Below are 26,900 nucleotides of genomic sequence, written 5' to 3' on the forward strand. Positions count from 1 at the left end.
ATCTACCTCATCGACTCTTTTCCTACTCACCGAATTTTTCGTTCTTTTCTAATCAGTTCAATTGTTATTTTCAATAAACCTATAGCTAGAACAGCTCTTCTTGTTCCAGAACATCTTGCTTCATCTTCAAGATGCATACTAGTACACGGCCCTCGTGGGGTAGCTCAGTTGGTAGAATTGTCGTCTTCCAAACACCAGGTGGAAAAGACCTGAGTTCGATTCCCGTCGGTGATTTGAGGAATGAATTTTTATGGGCCTTTTTCACAACGTGGCTGAGTTAGTCGGTCTCAGACGAGGGTAGCATGGTTTTTCGTCCAGCAAACAGGAAATCGACCTCAGCAGAATACACGCAATGTACAGACAGTATACAATGAAAGAACAGAACTCATGGGGTTCCTGAGCAACGCTACGCTGTAATTCTAAGCACCAAAAGAAATTAAAAAAGCTAATCTAAGCATATGTCCGTTCGTTATCATGTGTTTGAAAAGTGATGGAAGAAAACGCTTCTAATAGGTGTGTTCTGAGGTATAAGGAACAGTAACTGTAATTTGCTCTTTTCAATGAAGGTTTTTGATACCCTTTCACCATTTTTCAGCAATCGCAGAAACTACCCGAACTTGGCAACTTCGTTGACTTAACATTGACAAAGAGAAAACTTCATCCCTCACATTCAGGAAATCGGTAATTCAATACGGAGCCCTCCTGAAATTTTGAATGTGCCCAGTGATTTAGAAACACCCCATCTATGGCAATTTGAGAGAATCTTATTTTCATTTTACTGGCCAGACTTTATTTTTCTGGAATCGAAACCATGAGAGACTGACCCTTCGGACATCAAAAACCTTTAGGTAGGATAGTTGAAAATAAGGGAAAGCTTTAGGAAGTGTAAAAAGAACTTTATTTTGATTTGAAATACTTACAAGCATTAATTAGAAACAACAAAGCCAAATATAACGCTATTACAAATATACATCCAGCTTGGCGGTTGTTGTAGCCCATTTCATGAGTATTCTACAGCTGCAACGTGTTCGAACATTGCCTTTTGCATTGCTGGTTGGTAGCTCGCAGCAGGCAGGAACAAAATTGTCTTTCGATACTCGAAACCTATATGGAGGAGAATGTGTGTAATAGTCTTTGTGGTCAAAGTGCCTTTTCAATAAAACGCAAAAGCATGAAGTAAAAAGAATCTCATACGCATAAAAGGGATGGTAATTCAATAAGACTGAAGTAGTTTTCGTGCAGGAGACAGACAACTCGAATTATTACTCTGCTGATGGCAAAAGTGTGAAGGGTTGTACTTCCTGCAAGGAAATGCAGCATTTATCTCGCCACTTACATTGCATTTGTCTTTCTTTGTTACGTACTTGGAGTCTTCAAATTGAATATTAGAAGTTGTTCGGTAATTGCAAACCAAAAGATAGAATTATTATCAGTGGTGCACACTTCATTAATTTTACCCCTAAACGGGGGAGTTGTAGAGCAGATTCAACTTTAATTTTACTTTGAAGTATGAAAGTCCTAGAGAAAAAATAAATTCGTGTCCAGAAATGAAGTGGAATTGTGAGGATGGGCACTGTTAGAAAAATAAATATGCTTGTGTTTACCATATGTCCAGGCTGATTCTGATCCGTTGTTATGGAAATTCCTGGGTGCTTACATAACGATATATCAAAAGTCAGAAAATAAATTAATAGAGTACAGTTTACTGAATTAATAGAGTACAGTTTAATAGAGTACTTGTTTCGCTTGGAAATGTTAAACCAAAAAAGACTAAGGCTGATTCAGACGACTATTACTTCAGAATGGAGAGATGGGTGCAGACGAGGGAGTGTTTTATAAATCTTTCACAGTATCTCGGGTTCGTCATAGTCATTATCTGGAAGGCTGAATATGCCCATTTGCGGCAATGTATGGTACCACTTTTCATTCTCATCATCATCATCTTCGTTTCCTTTCTTGATTTCATTTTCTTCTCCTTGATGTTGTTGTTGTTCCTCCTCCTCCTCCTCTTCTGCTTCATTCTTTCCATCGTTCTCCCCCACGGCATTAGAACCTGCGTTAACCTCATTTACATCTGTCTCATTGTCGATGTCCCATAACACTTTCGGATTGTTCAGTCCAATTGAAGGCATGAAATCTTGGACAGTTCCTTCATCAATGTCATTGTTTGTGTCACTCACTTCACTTGATGACTGCTTGTTCTCAGTGTGTGTCATTCCATCAGGCAGAATCTTCTTATCCACGTCTGGATGTCCAAAATGTGATTTGATTGCATCCTCCAGTTCTTCGTATTTCATCAACTGCTCATTCAACTCATCTTCAGCTTCCGGAATATATTGAAATCCTGAATCTTTTAAGTTACGGTAAGCTTCTAGCAACGATTCAGGATATAGGTTTGGTTGATGAAGTTCTTCGATTTCATCTCTTTCGTCGTCGATATCGTATTTTATTTTACTTTCTTCTGGATCTTCCAGCTGTCCTCGAAGATTCCACGGTGCGCTCCTGAACTCAGCTTGATTTAACTGGAAATTACCTAAAAATAAAACATAAATTCATTAGTTACTTTTAGCAGAACAATGGTAGTTTTTCTGTTTTTTAACGAAATTAAGTCATAATAATTAGTCAGCGAGTTTATAGCGTTAATTTAAATTTTAAAGAATAATTTAGAGATGTTTATGTTAGTGTAGGCAATGGCATACCACCACCACCATCACCACCACCACCACCACCACATTATCTGATGCCAAAGAGACCATAACAAAACAAACTCCAAAACTGCTGTTAAAGGAAGACCTGCAACTAGGTGAAAGGATGGGATCAGTGAACGTTTGGGCATAACATTTTGGGATGACGCTCGTATAGCACATAATCGATGCAGTTGGAGGAATTTGTTGGAGGACACGATAGCTCCACGGGGAACTATGTGACTGGAAAAAGAAGAATGTTATTGAACTTTTAAATACATGCTGAAAATGTATTTAAAAGGGCAGTAGTAAAGAGTCCACTAAACGCTCACCTCTGACTTTAAAAACTGATTTGAATGGTCAAATTTTCATTTCTTTGATTTTCTTGCAAATCCTTCCACTTTACAGTCTCTCTTCAGCATCCAGCATAGTCAGACATCATGTTAACATTACACCTTCCCAGTACCTCATCTCCATGTCTTTTGTGTCGATGAAACCTCTCACACTGTTCTTTATTAGCACTAAATTCGTTAACTTCCTAGATTTTCTGGGAAGTAGTCGATGTGGGAGTGTGAAAAATGTACCTTGACACTCATGTTGCAGTCATGTAGCTTCTTGTAGTTTGTCAACATATTTTCAACTATATTCTTGTAGTCTATACCTTTTTGTTGTTCCCTAAGAAGCTCCCAACAACAGACCTGAAGCTAATCCATGCTGTTTTTCTCTTTTATTCATAGTTCCCTCACAATCTTGGGCCCTCAGTTTTCGAATTTCAGGTCCAACAAAAATATCTTGTTTTAACTTCCCTTAAGCCATTGATGGAAATTTAGTACAAGGGCAGTTGAAGCAGGGACCTTTTTGAGGTAAAGCTTTCAAAAAATGTTTCATCAAACCCAGTTTGATAGAAAGGGTGGAATGAGGGCAGTTTTTGGGGTCTACTAGCGGTTTATGAACCATGTTCTTTGATCCAGGCAACAAACTGCTCCTCTGTGGCCAGACCTTGACATCTCAGTGCTAAACTCCTTGCCCGACTGTCCCACTACACAAAAAGCAAAAATGCATTGCTTTTTGTGTAGCTAGATTGCTGTCCAAGTTAACAAATGCTTTCACCTTAGTCAGCACAGACCAATCAACTATGTTCTTCATAATATTTGTCAACAACTTCAAGTTCTCATATGTTTGTTTCAAATGCACAGCGTGGGAATTGACCCATTATTTACTTCCATTGTGGAGCACCACACCTTTGAGACTCCTCTTTGATGAGTCAATAAATTCTCCACTGTGTAGGATCGTAACTAATTCCTAAATAGCTCATTAATTTCACTTATCTCTTTCAGAGACAAATATAGGTCATTCTATCAGCATTATTAGCTCATTTTATAATTTATGGAAATAAATTATAGAACTACTTCGTATAATTTATTTCCGAAAACACACGCTTACTTTATATTTATATTATTTTTAAAAAAATCAATTCACCAGAAAATTACACTGTTTCTGAATGTTCTAAATTCAATAACATAAACATCTCTAAATTATTATTTACGGTTATTTTTATTTATTTATTTTTTAATATAGTTTAGAATGGAACGTGGTTTGGCGAGGGAAGTTTGGATTCCTTGGTTCCATTCAACAAGCAAGACCTTGCTTTTCAACGAAAAACAATGTTAACTGTCTGCCACGGTGAGTAAAACTTAGTACGCAATTTCATTTTACATTTCTATATATATATATATTGTGCGTGTTGAATAAACTTTAGTTTATTTCTTGCATATTTAGTTTATTCATTGTTACATGTTCAATAGTCATCCTGGATGTTCAGTAGTCATTCAGTCCACATTCTGGCTTATTTGCCTCTTTTAGATGTAGCTGTGAGACCAAATGGTAAATCTGGCCGTGTATTCTAAGTATGGGCCATTTCCAGGAGGTGATTTAATCTTTGCGCCCATTGATGCGAACGCATTGCTGAGTTTTACTCTCGTATATGTTCTCTGTAGTTATTTGCTTCACGTGTATCCCCTGTAAGCAGCTCTCGTAATAGAGTAGGTCTCAGACAAATGAAACCTTTCCATCATTTATTGTATTTATTCGATGTGTTTAACTCATGTCCCCAATATCTTGCATCGCAATACCCAACAGTTGTAACACATGTTTCCTATGTCACGCTCTTCCACATTAATTACAGCTCGTTGATTATTCGCATCCGGTACTTCTATTTGATTAGTCCTACGGCGTCTTCTCATCTCCAATCTTGCTTCTCTTTCTTCAATGTTTTCTGTCCGTTTTCGTAGCCGTAGAGTCTCGTTTCGGTCTCTTCTTTAGGTCTCATACATCGACGATAGCTTTCAGGCATAGGTTGTCTTTCTTCAGTCGAAACTGAAGAATGTCCGGTATGGTGGTCAGCGAGGTGAATGGGTGCTGGCAACAATTAGCAGTTGGAAAATTTGAACAGCATACCTAAGCGTTTTATATATAGATATACATACACTCGGTGATCAATGCACCGGGACCAACTATCTAATACGGTGTTGAGCCACATTTCGCACGGATAACAGCCACTGACTCCTCTAGATCAATGCTTCTCAAAATATCTGTGGTGAAGGACCAGTTTCTTTTATTTCCAATCCGTCGCCAACCGGTACGTTTGTAAAATTCAAATATCGGGGACAAGTAACGTCCACGGACCACAGTGGACGAATAGAACAATAAGGATGACTTAGTGCAGAGATTGTTGGTATGCAAGTGGTGTAATGAAAAATTCGGATGCGCAGTATATGGCTCTGTTACATTTTTTAAAGCGATGTTATTGCTGAAAGAAGCGTTTATTTTGTCAAGACTGCTCTCCATATAAAATCTGATGAAATTTTGGAAGAATACTGTTTATTTTTAATCAATTTTTGATTAAAACTAGTTGCTAAAGATACGTGCGTTTCTGATACATTGTGCCGAAATGATATTCCTGTGGATTTTTCGTGAAATATTAGAATCCCAGTGACAGAGAGGTGTGCAATTTAGAATTTAAATGTATTTCTTTTATCATAAAAATTTACTACGACTTTTTTTGTCTTTTCGGGTAATTTCTAAATCTAAGAAGATGAAGGTATGAGCGTTGTCGCTGGTTTTCTTTAGTGTGGTTCTTCAAGGTAGATTTCTTTTGTATTTTGTCAAAATCACAATTGAAAATAGCCAGATCGTAACGAAATGAGGTTAATTGTATGCCATTTTATTTTTGGAAATTAGATTCAAGTTGTGTAAGAGTAAGTTTGCGATAGCGGAAGCAATTCTTGCGCCCATTGGTATTCCTTTAGTTTGTTTGTGTATTCGTTCCTCTGCCCTGTCTCTATATAATTGTTAAACGCGCATAATTCGAATAAGGTGTTCCAAATTTCACAATCGATCCCTGTAAAGTTTCCGTATTCTACGTCTAACGCATGTTTTAATTTAGAATGTGGGATTGAAGCAAATAGATTTTGAAAATCAAAGGTTTTTTCTGCTCAGTAGATCTCGTTGATAGTGTTTGCGTATTCAAGTGCTTTGTTGTTATTTACAATCTAGGAGTTTTCCAAAATATTATTAAGGATCGATGCAAATTTTTTGTTCGCATTATAACAGCCGCTATTTTTGTTATTTAGTAAAAAATCTAAATATGGTTTGGTTGTTTGTGGAAATTTGTGATCGTATAAAGAAATGACAGTTTCGTGTTTTCAATTGTTTGCTTAAACTTATTGTGTAGAGCAATTAGTTTTTTTAAGATTGCTCTTTGTATTTGTTTCAACCTTGGTGTTTGTATCGCTGTGACTAGTTTTTTTCAAAATTAGAAAATTTTTAAAAATTATTAAAAAAAAAAAAAAAATATATATATATATATATATATATATATATATATATATATATATACACTGGTGTTCAAAGCAAGTGCATCACCCCTTAAAATTGTAGTTGTCGTCCAAATGACGTAAGTATATAGCAATATTTCTTACAAATTGCATCAGATAATGTGATGACGTAATATTGCATCAGCTGTTACTTTCAGCTATATGAGCACGCTCTGAAAGAGTTGCAATCATTCCTTACTTGTGTCAGGATGGCGAGTTACGTGCAGTTGACGCCACGAAGAAAGAGTGCTATTGTTGCTTTACGTGAGGAAGGACGTTCTTCCCGTCATATTGCTTATAGAGTGCCTTGTAATCAGTCGACAGTGAGTAGATTTCTTTCTAAACTCAAGAATACTGGTTCTGCTAAGAGTAAGAAAGGAACCGGATGCAAACGAGTCTCTACACCAAAACAGAACGCCGTTTTGAAGCTCTTATTCCTTAGAAACCATAAAGGTTCTTCGGCTGAGCTGAAAAGAGAATGGGAAGAACATACAGGAGTGATAGCAAGTGCAGTAACAGTCAGAAGACGCCTCTTCGAAAATGTACTTGTAGCCCGTCGCCCTAAGAAGAAGCCCCTCTTCACACAAAATATGAAAAAAGGCCCGATTAATTTGGTGTAAGGAGCATCTCAAATGGACCCCCTAGCAGTGGAAGTCAACTGATAGTTCGTGGATGAGAAGATGCCAATATTTTTATCCTGGCATTACTAAATACGTGAATTTTAAAGTGTACTATTTCGAAATCCGTTTCCGTTGTTATTAGTTAACTTTTTTTGTCAAAACTAGAATTATTACTTTTTGATCAGGGCCCATTTATACGAATATGGATCGCGTTTTCAGTTTTCCCGGCGTATTTAATATTATTTTGCGAGTGGTATTTTCAGTTTTGCAAAATGGCGGTTCATTATTAGTTGTATAATCGGCCTGTTCGTTTTCTATGGCGGGACGTGCTTAACCTAAGTTTTTATTGCTCGTTTTAAATTTAAGATTCTTGTTAATTAATTGACAAGATTATAATTAAATGAGCAGAAAGAGCTATTTGCTGAAATTGTATTACACCCAGATTCCTGTCGTGAACTTATACTACGAGAACGGCTAAAACAGCAATTTATATTTATTTATTTAATATTATTGAAATATTAAATATTTATTAAAATAATAAAACTGATTATACAATTAATTGGTATTAAAATGGCATAATGATGCAAGAAAGCGAACTTTTCTGGGTTTGCCGGTAAAAAACAATCTTATTATTCAAATCGTCAAAAAGTGTCGCGCAATTCTTCCTTGAATCTTGCATGCAACTTATTGTAACATTCCACAACGCCCTGCTTGAAGGCATTATGGTCTACCTGTTGTTGTTCCCTAAGATTTTATAATTATGTACGCTGGTTCTTTTCTCACTCATCAGTCAGAATATTCCTTCCTCATTCATTAATCCCCCCCCCTGGCCTTATGCACTTTAATCAAATCCACCCACCGTAAGGTGTCTAGTTGCCAAACCCTGCAGGCCACATCTAAACCGATCCTTATAGCGATAATACTTAGCGCTCTTCACTAATGTAGTCGCCCTTCTTTGCACCTTCTCCATAATTTATTTATTTATTTTTTTATACACAGCCTCCAGTCTAGGATACAACATTCCAGATGTGGTCGAACCATCGTGTTATAGAAAGGGATAATGACCTCCTCTCCATTTGAAAAATTCCTAGAAATCAGACGGAACACTACGTACCCTTCTTACCGCCTGTTTACATATGGTAATTCTCGTCTTTCTCCTTCAATTAATCCTTTATCCCCCCCATATATAAACTACTCCTGGCTTCTGTACCCCAAGTGCATTTAGTAGACTTTATTAAACTTTAGCTGCCATTTTTCAGACCATACTTGAAGCAGGATAGCAGTTCTGATCGTTCCTCTTCTTGCCTTAAGCAAACTTTGAGAGTTTCCTCTTCAATATCGAATCGTTCCTCTTCACTGCAGACAACTCCATGGGTCTCGTTTTGTCTAGAATATTATAAGTCCCCATGGATAGCACAGTTAGTAGGATGGCTGTCCTCCCCACACCGGGTAGAAAAAACCCGAGTTCCAGTCCCGTCGATGACAGGAGGAATTTTTATGGGCCTTTTTCACAACGTGGCTGAGTTAGTCGGGCTCAGGTGACGGTGGCGTGGTTTTTCTCCCGGAAACTCGGATTTTTCGTCTAGCAAAAAGAAAATCAACTTCAGAACACACGGATCAATATGGTCTTAGTCTCTGATTCTCCTCAAATCCTACAACAACAATATTATAAACTATATTATCGATTCTCCATCTCTTCCATCAAATACCTTTCAGTATACCCCGCTTGAATTCTTATTATAAAACTAATTTCTCACTTCCCGTCCCTCGTACTCAACACTCTGTTCCATTTCCTTCAGGTTTCGAATAATCAATATTAATTTTACACTTAAACAGTCTATGTATAAAAATTGCTGTTTATTCTGTTTGTTAATTCAAAGTTGTATTTATTTTAATACTACTGACGGCTTTTTTATTGATTCTCTGTAATTCTTAGCGCTCTCACCATTATCTAGGGTCTGCGTGACCTGTGGGTATGTTTGAAAATAAATATAATATAGAAAGACATGAAACAAGAGAGGTCTGAGCTCTGATCGACTTGCTACTACAGTCCTCGGATTTTTTATCCAGCAAATTGACCATAAGATACACGCAATTTGCATGCACAATATACTCACGCCTCATAGCCTTAGTTACTTTGACGCTTAGCATACGTACCATGAAATCTTCGCATATACTTCCAGCGGGGAAATTCTTAATTATTTTATTTATTTTTTTGTGTGTTTTCGTCACACTGCAACTTTTTGAAGTGTGGAAGTTTTTGAGATCTGGCTCCACCCCCCCAACACCTCCAAGGGACTGTAATGTTATAGTAAGTATATTAAAGTTTCGAAACCTCTTCTAAGGAGGATTTTCTCTGCGACCTCGAAGAAACTGCTTGAAGAAATCGTACAGATTTTAAACCTCCAGGAAAAAAGTGCTGATTCGATTCTGTCACATTTTTCGTGAACGTCAGTCGCACGTGCAGCGAAGGCTTGCCAACGAATATAAGGAGCGCCTCTGGCCACTAAATCTTTCGCACTTAGTTTAGCCCACGTTCGGTACACACTTTCGTTTAATTTTACGCTTCGCATTTTGCAAATCTTCCCATCTTACTAAAGCACGTAATCTCGTTCGCACGCTTGTATTACAACCAGAGAACGCTTTCTCCAACTCCAGCTAAAATTGAGAGTCTGAAAGTGGACAGCTCCCCAGTACTCTGCAATTATTCTTTCTACGGTGTGAACAAAACAGAGAAGTTTCTCTGCTTCTTGCAGTGTTATCAGGACTTTAATCACGTAGCCCATGGGTAATTTTCAATATTTTTCAAGCCAACTCTAACGAGTGTGTCGCTGTATACAAAGTTCGCCCAAAAACGAATCTGTTACAATAATATGGGGTAGCCAAACTGAGCCCCTTATGGAGCTTGTACACTCGAATTATGGTTCCTAGAGTTATAAGGAATGGAAAAATTCATACCCCTAACAAAATACTTTGATTAACAGGAAATAAAGCAAAAAAAAAAGAGCTCACGAGTTAACCCAAAGATTATCTAAATGTGTAATCATTTAAATGGCTTTTATCATTTAGGAAATTTGCGTACTGTTCCAAACCATGCAAAATTATACACTGAGTGGCCGCTTTATTAGGTACACTTACCAAATCAGTAGTTCTATCTTTGCCCCGCAGAACAGCCCGGATTCGTGTGAAATGACTCAACGAGGTGTACAAAGCATGCCTCAGTGACTGGTCCATGTCCACTCAACTGCTTCCTACAATCGTTGCGAATTGGATGGTTGTGGCTCTCAGCTCTGTAGACGTCTACTTAACAGATGCTTAACTGGATTGAGATCTGGTGACTGGGTTGGCAGTAGGCTGAATTCACTCTCGTTTGCTTGGAACCAATTCTGCACAATTCTGGCCTTGTGACATGGCGTATTATCTTGTTGGAAGAATGCGTTCCCAGAGTGATACACATGTGGGAATAGTTCCCGGTTGGAAACTATTCCCACATGTAGTATTTATTGCCCCACTGTCATCAAGAAGCTCGATGTGCGTTTCAAAAACACTTCGCACTGCCTCCAGCAGCCTTCATCGTTGATACCTGGTAGGATGAGTCTATGGACTCTGGTTTTCCGGTCCTCCCATTCTCGTGAAATAGCAGGAACCGGAATTCATGGGAATAGGCGACGTTTTACAATACTCCACTCTCCAGTGTTTGCGTTTCTGAACCCACTGTAACCGCATCTTTTCTTGTTTTTTTTTTTTTTTTTTTTTTTTTTTGCTGACAAGAGTGGAATCCGATTCGGTTATCGGCTGCGATATGTCATCCATGACAAGGTACGACAAGTTGTGCCTTCTGACATGCTTCTTTGATTACCAGTATTGTACTGAGTTGTTATTTGACTGACTGTAGCCTTTCTGTTACCTTCAGAACTCTTGTCAACTCATTTTGGCCCCCTTATATCAATGAGCTGTTTCGAACCACACGATCGTCGCCGAGTGGATGTTATTTGATTATCACACCAAAGTCCACACACAATCGTACACGAAAACCCCTGAATAGTTGCAGTTTTAATCATCATAAACAGTAAAAAAAATCCATACTGTTTTGATCTTAGGGGACGCTTTTTAGCCCCATGCACGGAACGGCCCCTGGATTGGCATTGCATTGCACACGAATAATATAATTGTTTCTTCCATTTCTCAGTTGCATCTTGCTGTACTATGCATCAGAGCGATACATAAATCGTGACGTATATTTCCTCTTTTCATAAAAACAGTAGGTGTACCCTACCCTTACAGTATTTTTATTTCCCCAATTTGCGTTGACTTTTTTTTCCATCGAGCACCAGCAGTCGTTCCAGCAGTACATAAATCATTAACTAGTTGCTATAATTAGCGTGGGAGGACATTAAAATCTACCCAGTTCACTCTTAACATCTTCCCCCTTCTTACTTTTCCTGCCCAGTTGGCTGTCACGACGAACAATCAAAAATTTATTCGGAGCTTGGTTTGAACAAGTCTACTTAAGTTTATTAGACCCATTATGGCTAATGAGAGCCAAGGATTCCGTGGATGGCTCGCTTTACTGCCTCCGAAATGAGCAGCGACTGCTGTTCTCTTTGGAGAATTAATGGCGGTCACTGACTACGATGACCTTTCTGGTTGCAGAATGTGAAATATTTAGTGTTGCTTTAACTCACTCATCACATCCTGCTTTCCTGGAAATTGAATCCAGAGGAGACCTAGCAAAGCGTGTGAGCGTAGCCAATTCTCATAACTCGCGTGGACTGCACCAAGGAGGAATCTTTTCTTCTTTTCATCGCTGTAGTGTTTACAAGGTTTGAGGAATCTTTCTGTTTTGGGCAGCAGCGTGTTTCCCTTTTCTAGAATCCACTTACAGAGAGGCGATGACTTCCTTCTCTATATTTACTCTTGCCTTCTTACTTCCAGCGTGACAAATATACGTCTCAATAAATTTAATCGAGTCTACACTTAATCCTCTTTGGTTAGTTGTGCTAGTCCGAAAACTGTTTCCTAAAGCTGAAAACAGCAATGCTTTTGAATGTTGCGTGTAGAAGAATGAATTTCTGCTCATACGTTAGAGTTTTTTTGGTATTTTAAAGTTTTATAAATCGAGGAATAGATCAAAGCCTTTAAATTTGACACTCGTGTACGTAGCAGATGGGAGAAATACAAATAAATTTCCATGTATATAGGGAGAAGTTAATTTTACCTTTCGGGATACTTAACCTTTGTAACCACTTGAAATATGAACGTATGAAATTCAGTATTTGTCGCGCAGATGCAGTATTATAGCAAAGATATCTAAATAGTTCGAAACATGAACTAAAATTTGAATTTAGTGCAGTATTTCATTAGTTTAAACTATTATTTATGTATTTGAAGTAATGGTTAATTTTTGAATTTCATTTAGTAAAAATAATGCGTAATAGCTTTCTTTGTTGATCTGGTCTTACTTATTTCATCACTTATTCAGAATACGTATTACGAGGGTTGTTCGAAAAGTAGTGGCAGCAGAGTTGTTAAAAAAAAAAAAAAAAAAAAAAAAAGGTTGAACTTTAAAGTATTTTTAAGACGATTACATTCTCCCAAAATAATTCCTAATCTCCTGCAAGAATCCCGGGAAAAAAAAGGTTGAAATCGGAAATTAATCATTAGATTATACACTGAGTGATCACTGAATTATGACCACACATAAAAACTGAATGCGACCCGTTGACCACGTGAGGTACGAGAGTTCGGAGTTAGCCGACCTACGTAGCACATATAAGGTGTCAGTGGTTCAGTAGGTAGTAAAATTCCGAGACGGGTGAAAGAAAGGATTGATCGGACTTTGATAAAGGACAAATTGTGGGTGCTCGACGATCTGCTGCCTCGATTTCCCAAACGGCTGAACTAGTGATATGTTCGAGAGCCACCGTAGTAAGTGTATCAGTAAGTGTTTGACCATTTTGACACTAGTCAAAGTGGCCAAACAACGACCCGGCGGCAAAACTGCAAAGGTCAGCGAAAGGTTGATGTTAGAAGTGAGCGCCGGTTCCGACGACTCGTACAGGTGAACAGGAGCAGCACTGTTGAAGAGTTGACTACCCAATACAACATGAGCCAACCCGGAACAATATCTGGCATGACCATACGTCGCACGTATGGGCTATACCAGCAGACGACCCCTACGGTATCCTCTCCTAACCAAGGTTCATCGCCGTCCACCGGCCTGCACTTTTGATACCCTGCATGGTGGATGAAGAGCCTCGTGTTGTTGACGCCAAATCCGTTATTTACTCCACACCGTGGATGGTCGTGTACGGATTTGGCGTCAACAATATGAGGCTCTTCATCCATCATGCATGGTATCAAAAGTGCAGGCCGGTGGAGGCTGTTGCTGTTGTGGGGCACGTTTCACTGGCAGGAACTTGGACTCCTGGTGCATGTGGAATAACGTATTACTGGTCTCCGCTATCGTCAACTGCTTGTGACTTTGTACACCCCGATATGTTACACTTTTTCCCTAATGGCGATGGTGTCTTCCAAGATGACAATGCGCCGAGCCATCGGGCACTTGATGTGCAAGAATGGTTTGAGGAACTCAGTTGTGACTTCCAGCATATCGATTAGCCTCCGAACTCCACCGATATCAATCCTATAGAGCACTTTTTGGACATTATGGAAAGGCATATAAGGCGTCTGGATACACCAATCACTTCCATATGACTCCATTGCTGGGTGCATTGCACACAATTTGGTTGGCCATACCTCCCGAACACTTCCGACATCTTTTTGAATCAATGCCACGTCGGATAGCTGCTGTACTGAGGACAAAAGGAGGATCTACAAAGTATTAGATAGGTGGTGTCATCATTCAGTGATCACTCAGTGTATATAAGAAAATATATTTTAATTAAGTATAGCGGATTGCAATACAAAAAGCCCCGGAAAGCAAAACAAAAGAAAAACTCGCTTCTGTCACGCCTCTTTATAGGCGCTATTCTCAACCTCCAACGCCGTTGCTATTTGAAGCTCATCAAATGCCAAGTCAGTTATATAATGAAAATAACGCTATGTTGAAGCGTTCGAATCCTCTTTTTTTTTCACAATAAAATCAATACAAAAACTCAAAACTGTAAATCATCCTTTATTTAAATATTGCGCAACACAAAGCTTAACACCCCGCCCCCCTCCCCACAAGAAGTGCTGGATAAGCACCCGCAAGGTGTTACTAAGAGGTAACAATAATGATGATTTTTGTTAACGATCCACGAGCGTAACCCGTGTCAATTTATAGTTGATAAGGCTATGTAGAAGACAGAATTTTGAAGGGGCATGAACCTGTCAATAGATCATATGCTAGTTTCCATACTGGAGGAACAGAGGTGCCTTAATTTGGAAAGCCTGACTTCCAGGTGGTGGCAATTTAGATGAATCAACGTGTGTATATTTTGTTATTGAACAATAAGATCACAGACAGCATTATAGGCGAGATTTCCTTCTCCATCTCAGCCAGAACACATTTGGTTGAGCCACTGTATGAAAGTAGAAGCGTTTTTAGCGAAGAAAACCGTCTAAATCCTTAGGTTTTTGTGAAACGAGGATTAAAGCATGACATTAGCATTGGAATAATCTGCTGAGGTAGATCATCCCAGTAGTTCCTTTAAGTGAAATAGATAATCAGAGAAGAGAATTCATTCAAACCGAACAAATCATCAGCTGTGGTCCACTTGGTCCAGTATAATACCTGGAACAAATTAGGTGTAGTAATGTGCCAACTGAATGATGGAAAGGTTAGAGTTGTTGTCGGGCCTCCATCAGGTTGGACGTCCCATAATTTAAAAAAGTTTTTTTTACCGTGCAGGAAAGAAACAGAAGTGCCCTGAAAGGACTCTTCTTCCCTCCTGGTGTTATGACATGTCCGAATTTACCGAGGTTGCCGTAGTGCGGCTCCTACAGGTCCCCGAGGTTATGGGCCCTGGAGCAAATGTAATATTGCTGTTGGTCCAGGTCCCCCCGCGACCATATTTTAGGGCCTTTTAAAGGTATGCGTGCCAAAACTCGAGACTTATAAATCTGGGATTGATTGACTAACTTCAGTCTTGAGTAAAACATCCTTCCCAGAGAGCAAAGCGATTAGAAATTGAAGAATACAAGTTGACCTAAAAAGGCTGTAGAGTGAATGAAGATTAGGAGCGGGAATGCAGTAGCACACGCTCTTTAAGTTGGCAAGGGCTTGAAGCCCCTGACTGCTAAATACAGTTGATCTGACAAACCCGCACTGACCAGCGTGGCAGATTATGGTCCATTTCCCTGAAAATGAATCGTTGAGGAAGGCTTCCATCCTGCAGTGGTTTGACAATGGCTGCAGTTTGCCTTTTTTATTTTTGAAAAGTCGAAGATACTTGAGAATGCATGTTATAAATGTAAAATGTTAGTATTATAATTACACGAAGTTCCAGTTTAATGTTCAGCGGTTAGATTATTTAATCGGTAACTTCCTCTCCGAGTGAGATTTTTATAAAATTAAATCTCATTTGTATCACTTTGTTCAATTTTTCTGTCGAAAGAATCCAGGAATAAAATTCATTTATCACCACAGCTTTTGTAAGTCTTTCTTTAAACGAAATAGTTCTGACGAAAAATTCAGTTCAACCAATTATTTTCAAAGTCCACATAAAATGCATTCGGCATCCGGCTCTCTATAAGTTCTTCATGACCTTAACGAAAGAAATCTTTTTTTTTTTTTTTTGTGATTTCAAAGCTTCTTTCTCTTTAAAAACGTTGCTGTAAGAGTTCTACAGAAGGACCTTACAATTGGTAATCGTATTTAAAATTCTGCGCAGTCTCAAATCGTATACTTCATTAACTTTAATTAATGTGTGGTTAAATAAAATTATATACAATACTCTGTTTCTTTTAAAAGCTTAAAATATGCTTTTCAAAGGAGTTTTACAGAATTTATTTGAATAAACAATAATTCTGTTAAAATAATTTGGAACAATATTCATTAGAACGAAATTTCGGTGCAAATGAATCATGTGTCTCAAGAAGCTTGTTTTTGTTGGATTTTGTGGTATTTCTTCTATGCAATTTTTTTTCCCCTCATCGACTTTTCTGGCCATACTGCGATGAGCTGATAAAGCAGAGAATTGATTAATATCGAGGTGGCTTATAACAAAACACCGCTACAGATTGAAATATGGACGCTATCTGACCTTCGAATTGAAATATGAGCCTTGAACGATACAATTTCTTAAGGCGATTCATTTCTAAGTGGTATTCGGAATTCTTCCCACGATTTTATTGTTCCAGTTTCTTGTGATGATCTCAAAATCTTCCATTTGCGTTCTATTATGAAGTTATCATCAATAAACATACGAAGATCAAATTCTTTCTAAATTTTTCACATGGAAATGCTGTTTCTTTATTTATAGCTGATTATAATTCTCTTTTCCATAACGGCTGTGGTACTGGAAGGAAAAAAATGAAAAAGACCTCTCATCATATTAAGGCCACCCTAGACCCAACTATTGACCCATGTGTAATATGACCATAAATTGCGTATGTGCTCTACTAATAGTGGCATGTGATGCAAGAAAGCAAGTGTATGAGCTTATGCAGCATCAGACAAAAAAAAAAACAAAAAAAACGCCATTCCCTCCAAATGCCTGTCCAGTTCCTCCTTAAATTTATTCAACCTATCAACTTCCACAACGACAGATGGAAGTTTGTTCCAGCAATTAACCACCAACTGGCTAAAGGCAAATTTCCGCACATCTAATCTACATCTGTCTTTTCTTAATTTGAATTTATGCCCCCTTAGGCTCGTGATCTGAACAAGTGGAAGGATTCCATCAGAATTCAGCGTGCTCAACCCATTCAAGGCCTTATACACCTCAATCAAATCACTGCGCAGGTGGCTAGTCTCCAGCCGCTGCAATTTGCAGAATTTAAGCCTCTCTTGGTAAGAGGATCCCTTCATTCCCCTCACCAATCTTGTTGCCCTTCTCTGTACACGCTCAAGTAAATCTACATCCTTCCTAAAATGAGGCCTCCAGACCTGTACGCAGTACTCAAGGCGTGGCCTGACCATTGCCTTATACAGAGGGATAATCACCTCCTTTTCCCTGCTAGCAAAATTCCTATATATCATTGACAAAACCCCATGACCTGCTCTTGCAGCCTGTCTGCGTTGTTCAGAAAACTTCATATCTGACTTCACAATTACTCCTAGGTCTTTTTCATTTTCTACCACCTTAAGTGTAGTACCACACAGTTGGTACGTTTCTCTGGGGTTGCTTCTACCCATATGCAGTACTTTGCATTTGTCAAGGTTAAACTTCAGTTGGCACTTCTTAGCCCATCTGCCCAAATTATCTAGATCCTGTTGCAGTAGCACACTGTCATTAACAACCATGCCAACCTTTGTATCATCTGCGAACTTCGACATTAAGCCTGATATACCTTCATCAATATCATTGATAAATATACAAAACAACAGTGGACCCAACACCAAACCCTGTGGGACTCCACTAATAACATTAGTCCACGAAGAGCAGCACCCATTAATTACCACCCTCTGTCTTCTCCCACTAACCCATCCTTTTATCCATTGTAGCAACTTACCCTTAATACCATTCTGCTTCAATTTGTACAATAGTTTTCCATGCGCAACAGTGTCAAAAGCTTTCCTGAAATCCAAGTATATTATATCAAAATTATTTTTTGCATCCAGTTCCTTTGTAACCACATCATAATATCCTATTAAATTCGTCAGACAATACTTTCCCTTAACAAACCAATGCTGTGTCTGAATTATTGCTGCGGTCTTGTCTAGATGATCCTGCAATGCATCTTTAACCAGTGACTCCATTATTTTACCCGGAACAGAAGTTAAACTAATAACTGAAGTTAAACTAATACTGCAACAGGTCTGTAATTACTCGTGTCACCCTTCGATCCCCCCCCTTGTGAATTGGGGACAAATTTGCACATCTCCAGTCCGTGGGGACTTTCCCTGAATCCAAGGATGCTCTCATAATTATGGCTAAGGGTTTGCTTAGTTCCTTTGCTTAGTTCCTCCTTTAATATAACTGGATAGATCCCATCCACCCAGGTGCCTGTCTTATGTTTAACTTCAACAATTTCTCTCCACTTTGCTCTCAGTTATTACAAAATCATTAAGCACCCTGCTACAATTTCATAACTTTGTGGCATTTTCAAACCTTAATAATTCCTCATGTGTGAATGTAGATGCAAAATACTCATTCAGTTTGTTTGCTATCTGAGCAGGATCATTAACAGTTGAACCATTGATATCAAGTGGACCAATCAGGTTCATCCCCTTCCTTTTAGAGTTTATATAAGTAAAGAAATCCTTGCTGTTTTACTTAGCATCCTTTGCCAAAGATTTCTCGTAATCTGCCTTCGCCTGCCTTAACCTCCTTTGTAACTTGGTTACAGATCAACTTGTAGCTATCATAGGCTTCTGTGTCACGTGTTAATTTGTATGCATCCCATGCATTTTTCTTCTCTGTTACGAGTCTCATTAGTTCATTTGATACCCTTTTAGGCCTAAACCTTGAACAATATTTCTTAATAGGTATGAAACTTTTAGTAGCATCCATGATTAATTCCTTGAATGCTTCTTCACTTAGAAGTTACTATTGGTAACATGGTCAGTTGATCCAATACAGCAAAACAGACAACTCTGGTTGAGTTGCCTGTTTAAAAAACCAGAATTTCTGTGAGAGAAAAACCTTGCTTTCCGTGATAAGAGTCATATTTCCATCGTCGCTCGATAAAAATTCATCGCAAAGACATGTTTTGTATATATTAAGTGTGAAAGCCACTTAGGCTACGAGCTGTCAGTAAATGTGTCTATAAATGAGTGTATTCTTCAGTTGGTTTTCTGGACTTAAAATAGAGTTTACGTTGACTAAAAATCTATGGAACCCTTTCCTGGGATAGACTAACTCAGCTTCGTTTTGAGAAACGTCCATTAAAGTCCCTCGCGTCATTGACAGGACTCGAACTGAACCTTTTCCCAACTTATAGGAGGATGGCGATTATAATCTCCTTGTTATCGCGGGGGCAAGAATAAGCAGTGGCGTTATCAAACAAAAAAAACATCTTAATACATCTTCGTCTATCACTCGTCGTTTGGAGAGGGTTGGGTTCGATTTCTGTCGACAACTGAAGTGTGTAGCGCAGTTGATAGAATCGCCTACGTCCCCACCCCGGGTGGAAGGACGTGAAATCGAATCCTGCAAAGACGCGAGGAATTTTTGTGTGCCTTTCTCATAATGTAGTTGAGTTAGTCAGTCTCAGGTGAGAATAGCGTAGTTTTTTCTCCCAGAAACTCGTTTTTTGTTCAACCAAAACAGAACACCTGCAATTTACAGACACGTTATATACGACGCAATATGGTCTAAGTGGTAATGTGCCTAAAACTCTACAACAATCAGCCAGTTCTCAAGTGAAGGGAGTAAGGTTTCTCTCCCTCGTGATTTATTCTGGGTTTTAGTCCTCACAACATAAAGATCTGCCCGCGAACACGCGCCTCGACAGGCATAATACGCTTACAGTTATGAGTGTAATTTTTGGGACTGTTAATACCGATTTTTATTCTCCTCTGTTACGAAGTAATTGTGAAACCATCCTGAAAGAAATGCAGAATCTATAATTAAATTTTTGTTTAGAAAAACATCTTCGTTCTGCATACATAAAAAGGAGGGCAATCCGAAGTAGCGAGGTTTCATTCTCTTAAATTAATAGCAGTCAGTGCTGTCCAGCGTAATTAACTGGGAGGTTACCATGAGAAAAAAAGAAAAAATAATAAGAGTACCCCGACAAGTAATGTCAATGACACATAATAACACGAGCATATCCCAATTGCTGTTAAAAGAAAGCATCGCAAGCTTCAGCAAAATGGAAGGTACAGAAGGAGAAGTTCTGCGCGAACTTCCTATTCACTAGAAGTTCGTGCGGAATTACTGCGAAGAGTCACACCACCCTTTTGTCATTCGCGTGGTGTTCATTTTAAAAGTAAACCCAAAAACGATCAAAGGAAATTACAATTTATTATAGGAATACTTAAAAATAATAGCTTTTAAACAGTTCTAGAAGTGTCCTCAGTTGTTAGTAATACATGAATTCACTCTTTTGATCACGTTGCAAGCATGCGACAAACGAGTCGATACAATGGTGGCTGTGTTTTCAATGCGCACTTTGAGCTTCTTAATGCTTTGTGGATTGCTCTCGTAAGCTTTTCTGCTTTAATAATCCATTTAATAACCCTATAAAAGACGTCTGGAGATGTTAAATCAGGAAAGTAGGTGGCCAAAGTCCTTGTGATATGATTCGATCCCAAAAATCTCTTGGAACATTTCAATAGTTGAGCGTGCGCTTTGGCGAGACGCTATACCCTGTTGGAGCCGGCTGTCCCTTTTCATTTTCTTCTTTCAATACAGTAAACGCATTATGATATCTTGATAAACATCACAGGACACAGTTTGTTTAAAAAATATGGGCCCAACGAACCTTATTCGAGATATTCCACGACAAATACCGATTTTGTTTGAGCATAAGGAGATTTCGCAAAGAATGTACGGATTTTGAGCGGTCCATATTCTTCAGTTTTGAGTGTTGACGTGGCCTTTAAGGTGAAACCATGCTTCATCAGTGAAATAAATTTTATCCCGTTTCAAAACCTTCACGGCGAAGCAAACTTTTAAACCTGAAATTGAAGTGCATGCACACTGTGGGCCCGATATGGAAAACGTTTTAGTTGTTTTATTACAACGAAATCAACTGAATCAAGTGTTGTCCCCTTTTGAATGCTGAGTTTCTTTACGATTCGTTTGAAAATTGCAAAATTATTTGTCTAATATCGTCTAAAGTGCCGTGTGTAATAATGCTCCTTTCATGTTTCTTAGGTTGAGATGCCGACACTCTTGCAATTACTAATGATTTTACAGAGATTGTTCATTTACCTACCAGAATTCCAGATAATCCTAACCACACAACACTCTTAATCTTTTTCTTCTCAAGGACAGCCCTTCCAAGTACACGGTCAGGTGAACGTCTCTCTAGATATCTCAGATCACAACTTGGTAATGGTCTCTTCTCCAGCGGAGCCTGTCCCTCCTGGCCATTCTTAGCCTCTTGTTATTTTCATTACAAGAATGCGAAATGGAATGATCTGGGACATTTTAATTCTACCTTTCCTTAGTTGCATTACTGTTTTAAATCTGATGATAATGCATGCTCAGATAGTGTCTGTGAAATTCTGGGGACGAAAGCCTTTATTCAACACTCCATTTATGTAACACTCCACCTTAAAATCTCGTTCTTGGTTTTCCAACAAAGGTATCAAGTCCGTTCAAGATAATAATGTTGCATATGTCAATTGGCATGCATCCAAATTGCCAGGTTCATTTTTTGCATACACCAAAGCAACAATTTTAAAGCAGTTATTAATCAATCCAAACTATATTTTGAACAGGCTAAGAGTAGAAGACTTGCTTCTTGTTCAAACGGTGACCAAGCATCCTGGTCTCTTGCCAAAGCTATCGACCGCAACTTTTGTCCATCTCTACTCCTAGTTCTGTCAACACCTGATGGTTACCACCTCACCTAAAGATATATCCAACTTACAAGCATCTTAGTTTTCTTCTAACTCGTGTATCGATGATCTTGGTAAACCATCTCCTACCATTCCCAGTACGCTCCATTTAATGCCTCCTGAGGTCTTCCATCAAAAGGATGTCAAAAGAATTTTGAACAGTCTTGATACCAAGAAAAGCTCCAGGTCCTGGTCAACCTGTGGTACTCAGCTTACTCCTGTTCTTTGTCACCTTTTTTCACTTTCTTATTCCAAAGGCGTTTTCCCTTCTGCTTGGAAATTTGCTCATATCCAGCCACCTCCTAAAATGGATGACAAATCCTTCCATCCAATTATCGTACCATTGTGCTTCTACTTTTTCCAAAGTAATGGAGAAATCTATTAACAGCCAACTCCTAAACTATTTAGAAACCTTCCGTCCGATCAATAATCGCCAGCATGGATTCCTTCAGTGTCGATCCACTGGTGATATTCAGGTTTATGTTACCTATCCATAACAAACTTAATGGAAAAGTTTTTGGTGAAACCAAGCAGTTGCTCTTGACATTTCAAAGGCTTTTGATGGTGTTTGGCATAAAGGTCTTCTAAATGAGTTTTAATCTTGTGATTTAGAAACTGTTTTTTGTAGATGTGCATCCAGTTCTCTCTCTGACCGCTCACTACGGTGTTATGGTCGATGGCTGTATTCTAACTTCTCCACTACTACAAGGTTCAGTTCTTTCTCCCGCTCTTTTCCTCCTGTATATTAACAACCTTCCATTGACCGAAATCCTATCCATAGTTTTGCTGATGATAGTACATTGCATTCCACCTTCCACTTTGAGAAACCATTTCCTACACAAAACAGCTTCAACTTCTCGAATATCCAGTACTAATTCCCTAAATGTTGATCTTCAGGTAATTCTCCAGTGGGGCAATGACAACTTAGTTGATTTCAATCCCTCTAAATTTCTTGTTTCGAAAAATTGATTCTTCTGCTCGTATGTTTATCTTCGATGATATCGGATTTCTAGAGAAGATCATATATCTCTATTGGGGGATTATCCTGACTTCTAATCTTCCTTTGCATAAGCACGTTACAATATTGCTTTCTCTGCATCTAAAAAACTGGGTTTTCTCTTTCGCTCTCGGCGTTACTTTTCTTCCAAACAGCTGTTCACTCTGAACAAATCGCAAATCCGCCCTACCATGGAATATTGTTTCCACATCTGTAGCGGTTCCCTCAAACCTCTCTCTCTCTCTCTCTCAGGCGTCTTAGATTCCATTCAGAAGAGTGCAGGTTAATTAATGACTCATCTCTTGCAAAGTCTCTCCATTCTCTGTCTCATAGACATTCTGTTTCTGCCACTTGCCTTTTCTATAGATACTTCCATGGGTACTGTTCTTCTGAATTGGCTTTTATAATTTTGTTATTCTTAGTTGACTTCTGTAATTCGCGTTCTCTCTTCCAAAACAGTCGGAACACTTGCTGCAACCATTCGGCATCATTTTATTGTCCAACTTCAAACTCACAGAACCAACTTTTCTTCTTCCTCATTCATTCCTTCAACTTCCATTTTCTGAACAACCTCCCTTCATACGTATTTCCTGAGAATTACAGTCTACAAAAATCAAGTGTAATGTTAACACTTATCTTGTTTCATTTTCTCAACCTTAATGTGTTGGTGTGTATATTAAACCTATGCACGTGTTACAGGTTTTAATACTTTTCGTGTTTGTGGTATTCATAAAAAAATGTTTCCCAAGTGGTCTACAATCAGGAAAATTCTTTATTGCAGCTCTGACATGCAAATCAGTGTTAGGGAATTATTCAACAAATTTTTATCAACATGCACCGTGGTACTTCGTTACCAAGTAAGATTTCAATAAAAGAACACGTTTCTCGATGGTATTTGGCACACTTCTTGCGACAAATACTGAACAACTGAAATGCAAAAGTGTCACTTCCTCCAATTACTCTACATTACCTCATCGACTAGGGCCCTCACACAATAACACCAATGATCATTACTAGCGTTGTACCTATAACACAAATAGCGTCGGTTTACTTTTAAAATGGGCACCCTGTATAAGAGTGGTATTTCTCCTGAATCTATAATCGCAATCTGGTTGAACCATATTGTGATCGCAGATTCAGTAATCAGCTCCCATCAGACTCTTAATCACTTTGACATTGTCGTTGGAGGTTCGGGAATGCTCAACCTGAAAGCGTAATTTCCTCTCATCCATGATCATAGTTTTAAAGTGAAGCTGCGTAAGGATACATTAGTAGCTCCTGGAATTCGTTTTTTCGAGGAAAAGATTCGCTGTTCTGAGTCTTCCTTTAAATACAGCAATTGGAATTCTTCACCAGTCGAAGTCATTGTTATTAAGAGACCAGGATAGACAGGATAAGATTCACGATATATATATATATATATATCCCTCGTGGGTTTCACAGTTAGTAGGATCGCCCCACATCGGGTGCAAGAGACCCGAGTTCGAGTTTCGTGGATTACAGGAGGAATTTTTATGGAGCTCTTACACAATGGCCGAGTTATTCGGTCTCGGGCGAGGATAGCATGGTTTTTTCTCCTGGATACTCGGGTTTTTCGTCAGGCAAGCAAAAAATCGACCTCGAAACACCCCCAATTTACAGTCCTCATCATTTCAGCCTTAAAAACAACACCACATTAAAATAACCCGACTGCATATTCGCTTTTTTTTTGCATAATTTCAGAAAGGGTTAAGAAATTCCAGTTATCAGTTATTCATTATATCCAAATCCTTACCTTTGGCCGAATTCCCTGAAGTTCTAAAACGAGAGTATTTCGTTCTCGGGTTAAATATTATTCTCTGTGGTAATGAATATGTACAACACATTCATTATTGCAGTTGATGAATAGTGAATTCTGATAGACTTTAGTGGGCTGGAAGTAGGGGAAGGTTAGGAAATTTCCAGTAATTAGGCCACTTTAACTGCTCTTCCCTTCCCCAAAGTTCGGTGTCTATATTACTTGCATTCTTCAGTCGTTTGTCTGTGTGGGATGGAAACTCGAATTCCAGGGAGGAGAGAGAGAGAGAGAGAGAGAGAGAGAGAGAGAGAGAGAGAGAGAGAGAGATGTAGTTGGATGGAAGGAGATGTAGCTCTCCTGAATACCGATTAACTTAGCCACGACTTCTAGCATGGTTTTATTCGGGGCTCGGAATGTATCAGAGCGCAACTGAACGTCTTTTCGGTTGGTCCTAGGGATTGGCAATGCCATGTAAATACTTGATTATTAAAAATAAGATAGTTCATTAACCATCACAGGCTTATTTAGAAATGAGTTCAATAGATTATGAATTTAAAAAAAAACTTTTCGTTTACTATACTAGTATAGTATGACTGTCTTCGAATCGTGGAGGATAAAGAGCAGAATCTCACGGACAATCGGAAAATCCTTTATGTAAATTCTTAACAAGGGACCCAATACAGAACACTGTAAAACACAGAGATTGTTAGTTGCGGGAACAATCCATTTGGAAAAAGAAGCGCCAGTTGGCCAATCCCAAGCAGCTACAGACGTAAGAGTATCCATATTTGAAAAACAATCCTTCTAGTGTTCCACCATTTCGCCAAAACAGATGCTCTCTATTGTGATTCTAAGTCGTTCTAGCGGGTAGCACAGGTGGAAGTCTTGAGTTCGAATTCCGTCAATGACCCGAGGAATTTTTATGGCTTTTTCACAACGTAGCTGAGTTCGTCGGTCTCGGACGAGGGTCGCGTGGTTTTTCCTCCCGGAAACTCGTGTTTTTCGTCCAGCGAACAGCAAACGGACCGAAGACTACGAAATATACATTACAGATCGAACTTGGCCTAGAATCCAAGTCATCTTTCGTTTCCTTATCGAAGGACAGAATACATTGCAGAAACAGCTTTTGAATCGTATCATTCCTGGAAGAGCAAGCTGAAAACCCTCCTAGCTACGACTTCACAGGTTTCTTGAAGACTACGATGATAAAGTTGAACTAAATAAAGAAGAGGGAAAAATTGTGCGGGACACAATGTTCACCATTCTGTTATTATTCTGCTTTTCTGTCTCTTTTTCTCCGATATTTTCGTACTTTACAAATGATATTAACGTGCTGAAGTGTGCATAGGTACGTGTGTGTGTGCGTGCTTGTGTGCGTTTGCTAAAAGGTCACTTACCGTCAACGTCAGCATCAATAAAGGGGTCCTTCGCTTCGCTTTCACTTGTATCTGATACTTTGGCCAGTTCCGGGAGATCGATGAAACCGTTGCTGTCTAGATCGTAGCTTTCAAAGTTCGCTGGCAGAGACACCGGTTGGAAGTCACCAAACGACTCGGGGTGTTCTCCGATGTCGACGTCGTTTGTTAGTGGGGGTTCATCTTCTGCTGGAGTGTGCAAAGAACTTTTCCGCTCTTCGATGGCGTTATCTGTTTGCTCCACAATGCCGAGAGGGTACGATAAACATCTGGAAACTACGAGGAGCAGCGCTACGATTTTCATCAGTTGCGTAAATGACGCCATGTCGAACTGCTAGAAATCCATGAGCGCTGGCTTTGTTATTTACGCTTGCAGTCGCTGGTGCGGACACGGCGATTACGGTGGAGTTTCGTAAGAGACAGTTTGTTGGACTTTTTGAAGTGCTGCTGCCATCTGTCGGCGCAGGTATTATTTAAGAACAAGAGTGGAGGGACATTTTATGATTTAACTCCAAAAAAAGCAACGCAATCACATGGATTCGGATTATAACCAAACTTTTCTAATTTGGATACACAATGCGGTACAGAGGAGAGTACATTACAAATATTTATGTACGAGTACAGTACGCCAAAGAGTCGGGAGGAGTCCCAGAATTTTCTAAGGGGGGTGCTGAAGTAATATTTCGGGGAATCATTAAGCTTTAATCACCATGGGGCTTTATGGGACGGTATGTAAAGTAAATAAAAAATAAATTTCCTATTTATACTCCGGAACAACCACGGTAAGGTCACAGGAATTCAGAAGATCATTACAGGAACACAATACAAGAACAACGCTGTATTTCGTAGTCAATGAGGGGGGGGGGGGCGTGAACCACCATCATTCAGTTTCTTGTGATATCACTAGTGACG

At 39.0% G+C, this 26,900-nt stretch overlaps 1 protein-coding gene across 1 annotated transcript; it reads right to left on the reverse strand.

The window, feature by feature from the left end:
* Window positions 1-875: 875 nt before the first annotated feature.
* Window positions 876-26,380, reverse strand: LOC150086908 (uncharacterized). Its single transcript, XM_090372798.1, has 2 exons — window positions 25,971-26,380; window positions 876-2,533 (listed from the first exon to the last, which is right to left on the reverse strand). Exons 1-2 carry the CDS (start codon window positions 26,311-26,313, stop codon window positions 1,845-1,847), a joined length of 1,032 nt encoding a protein of 343 aa, XP_090228924.1. The 5' UTR covers window positions 26,314-26,380; the 3' UTR covers window positions 876-1,844.
* Window positions 26,381-26,900: the final 520 nt, after the last annotated feature.

Source organism: Mastigoproctus giganteus, chromosome 4 (assembly GCF_048544385.1).
Source record: "Mastigoproctus giganteus isolate SK-2022 chromosome 4, ASM4854438v1, whole genome shotgun sequence".
NCBI lineage: Eukaryota > Metazoa > Arthropoda > Arachnida > Uropygi > Thelyphonidae > Mastigoproctus > Mastigoproctus giganteus.

What these genes read in the sequence shown, in the direction of transcription:
- LOC150086908 (XM_090372798.1), bottom strand. Translation starts at nt 26,313, where the DNA reads ATGGCGTCATTTACGCAACTGATGAAAATCGTAGCGCTGCTCCTCGTA. An exon ending in TATTGATGCTGACGTTGACG is followed by an intron (nt 2,534 to 25,970) that starts GTAAGTGACCTT and finishes TTTTATTTTTAG; the next exon opens with GTAATTTCCAGTTAAATCAA.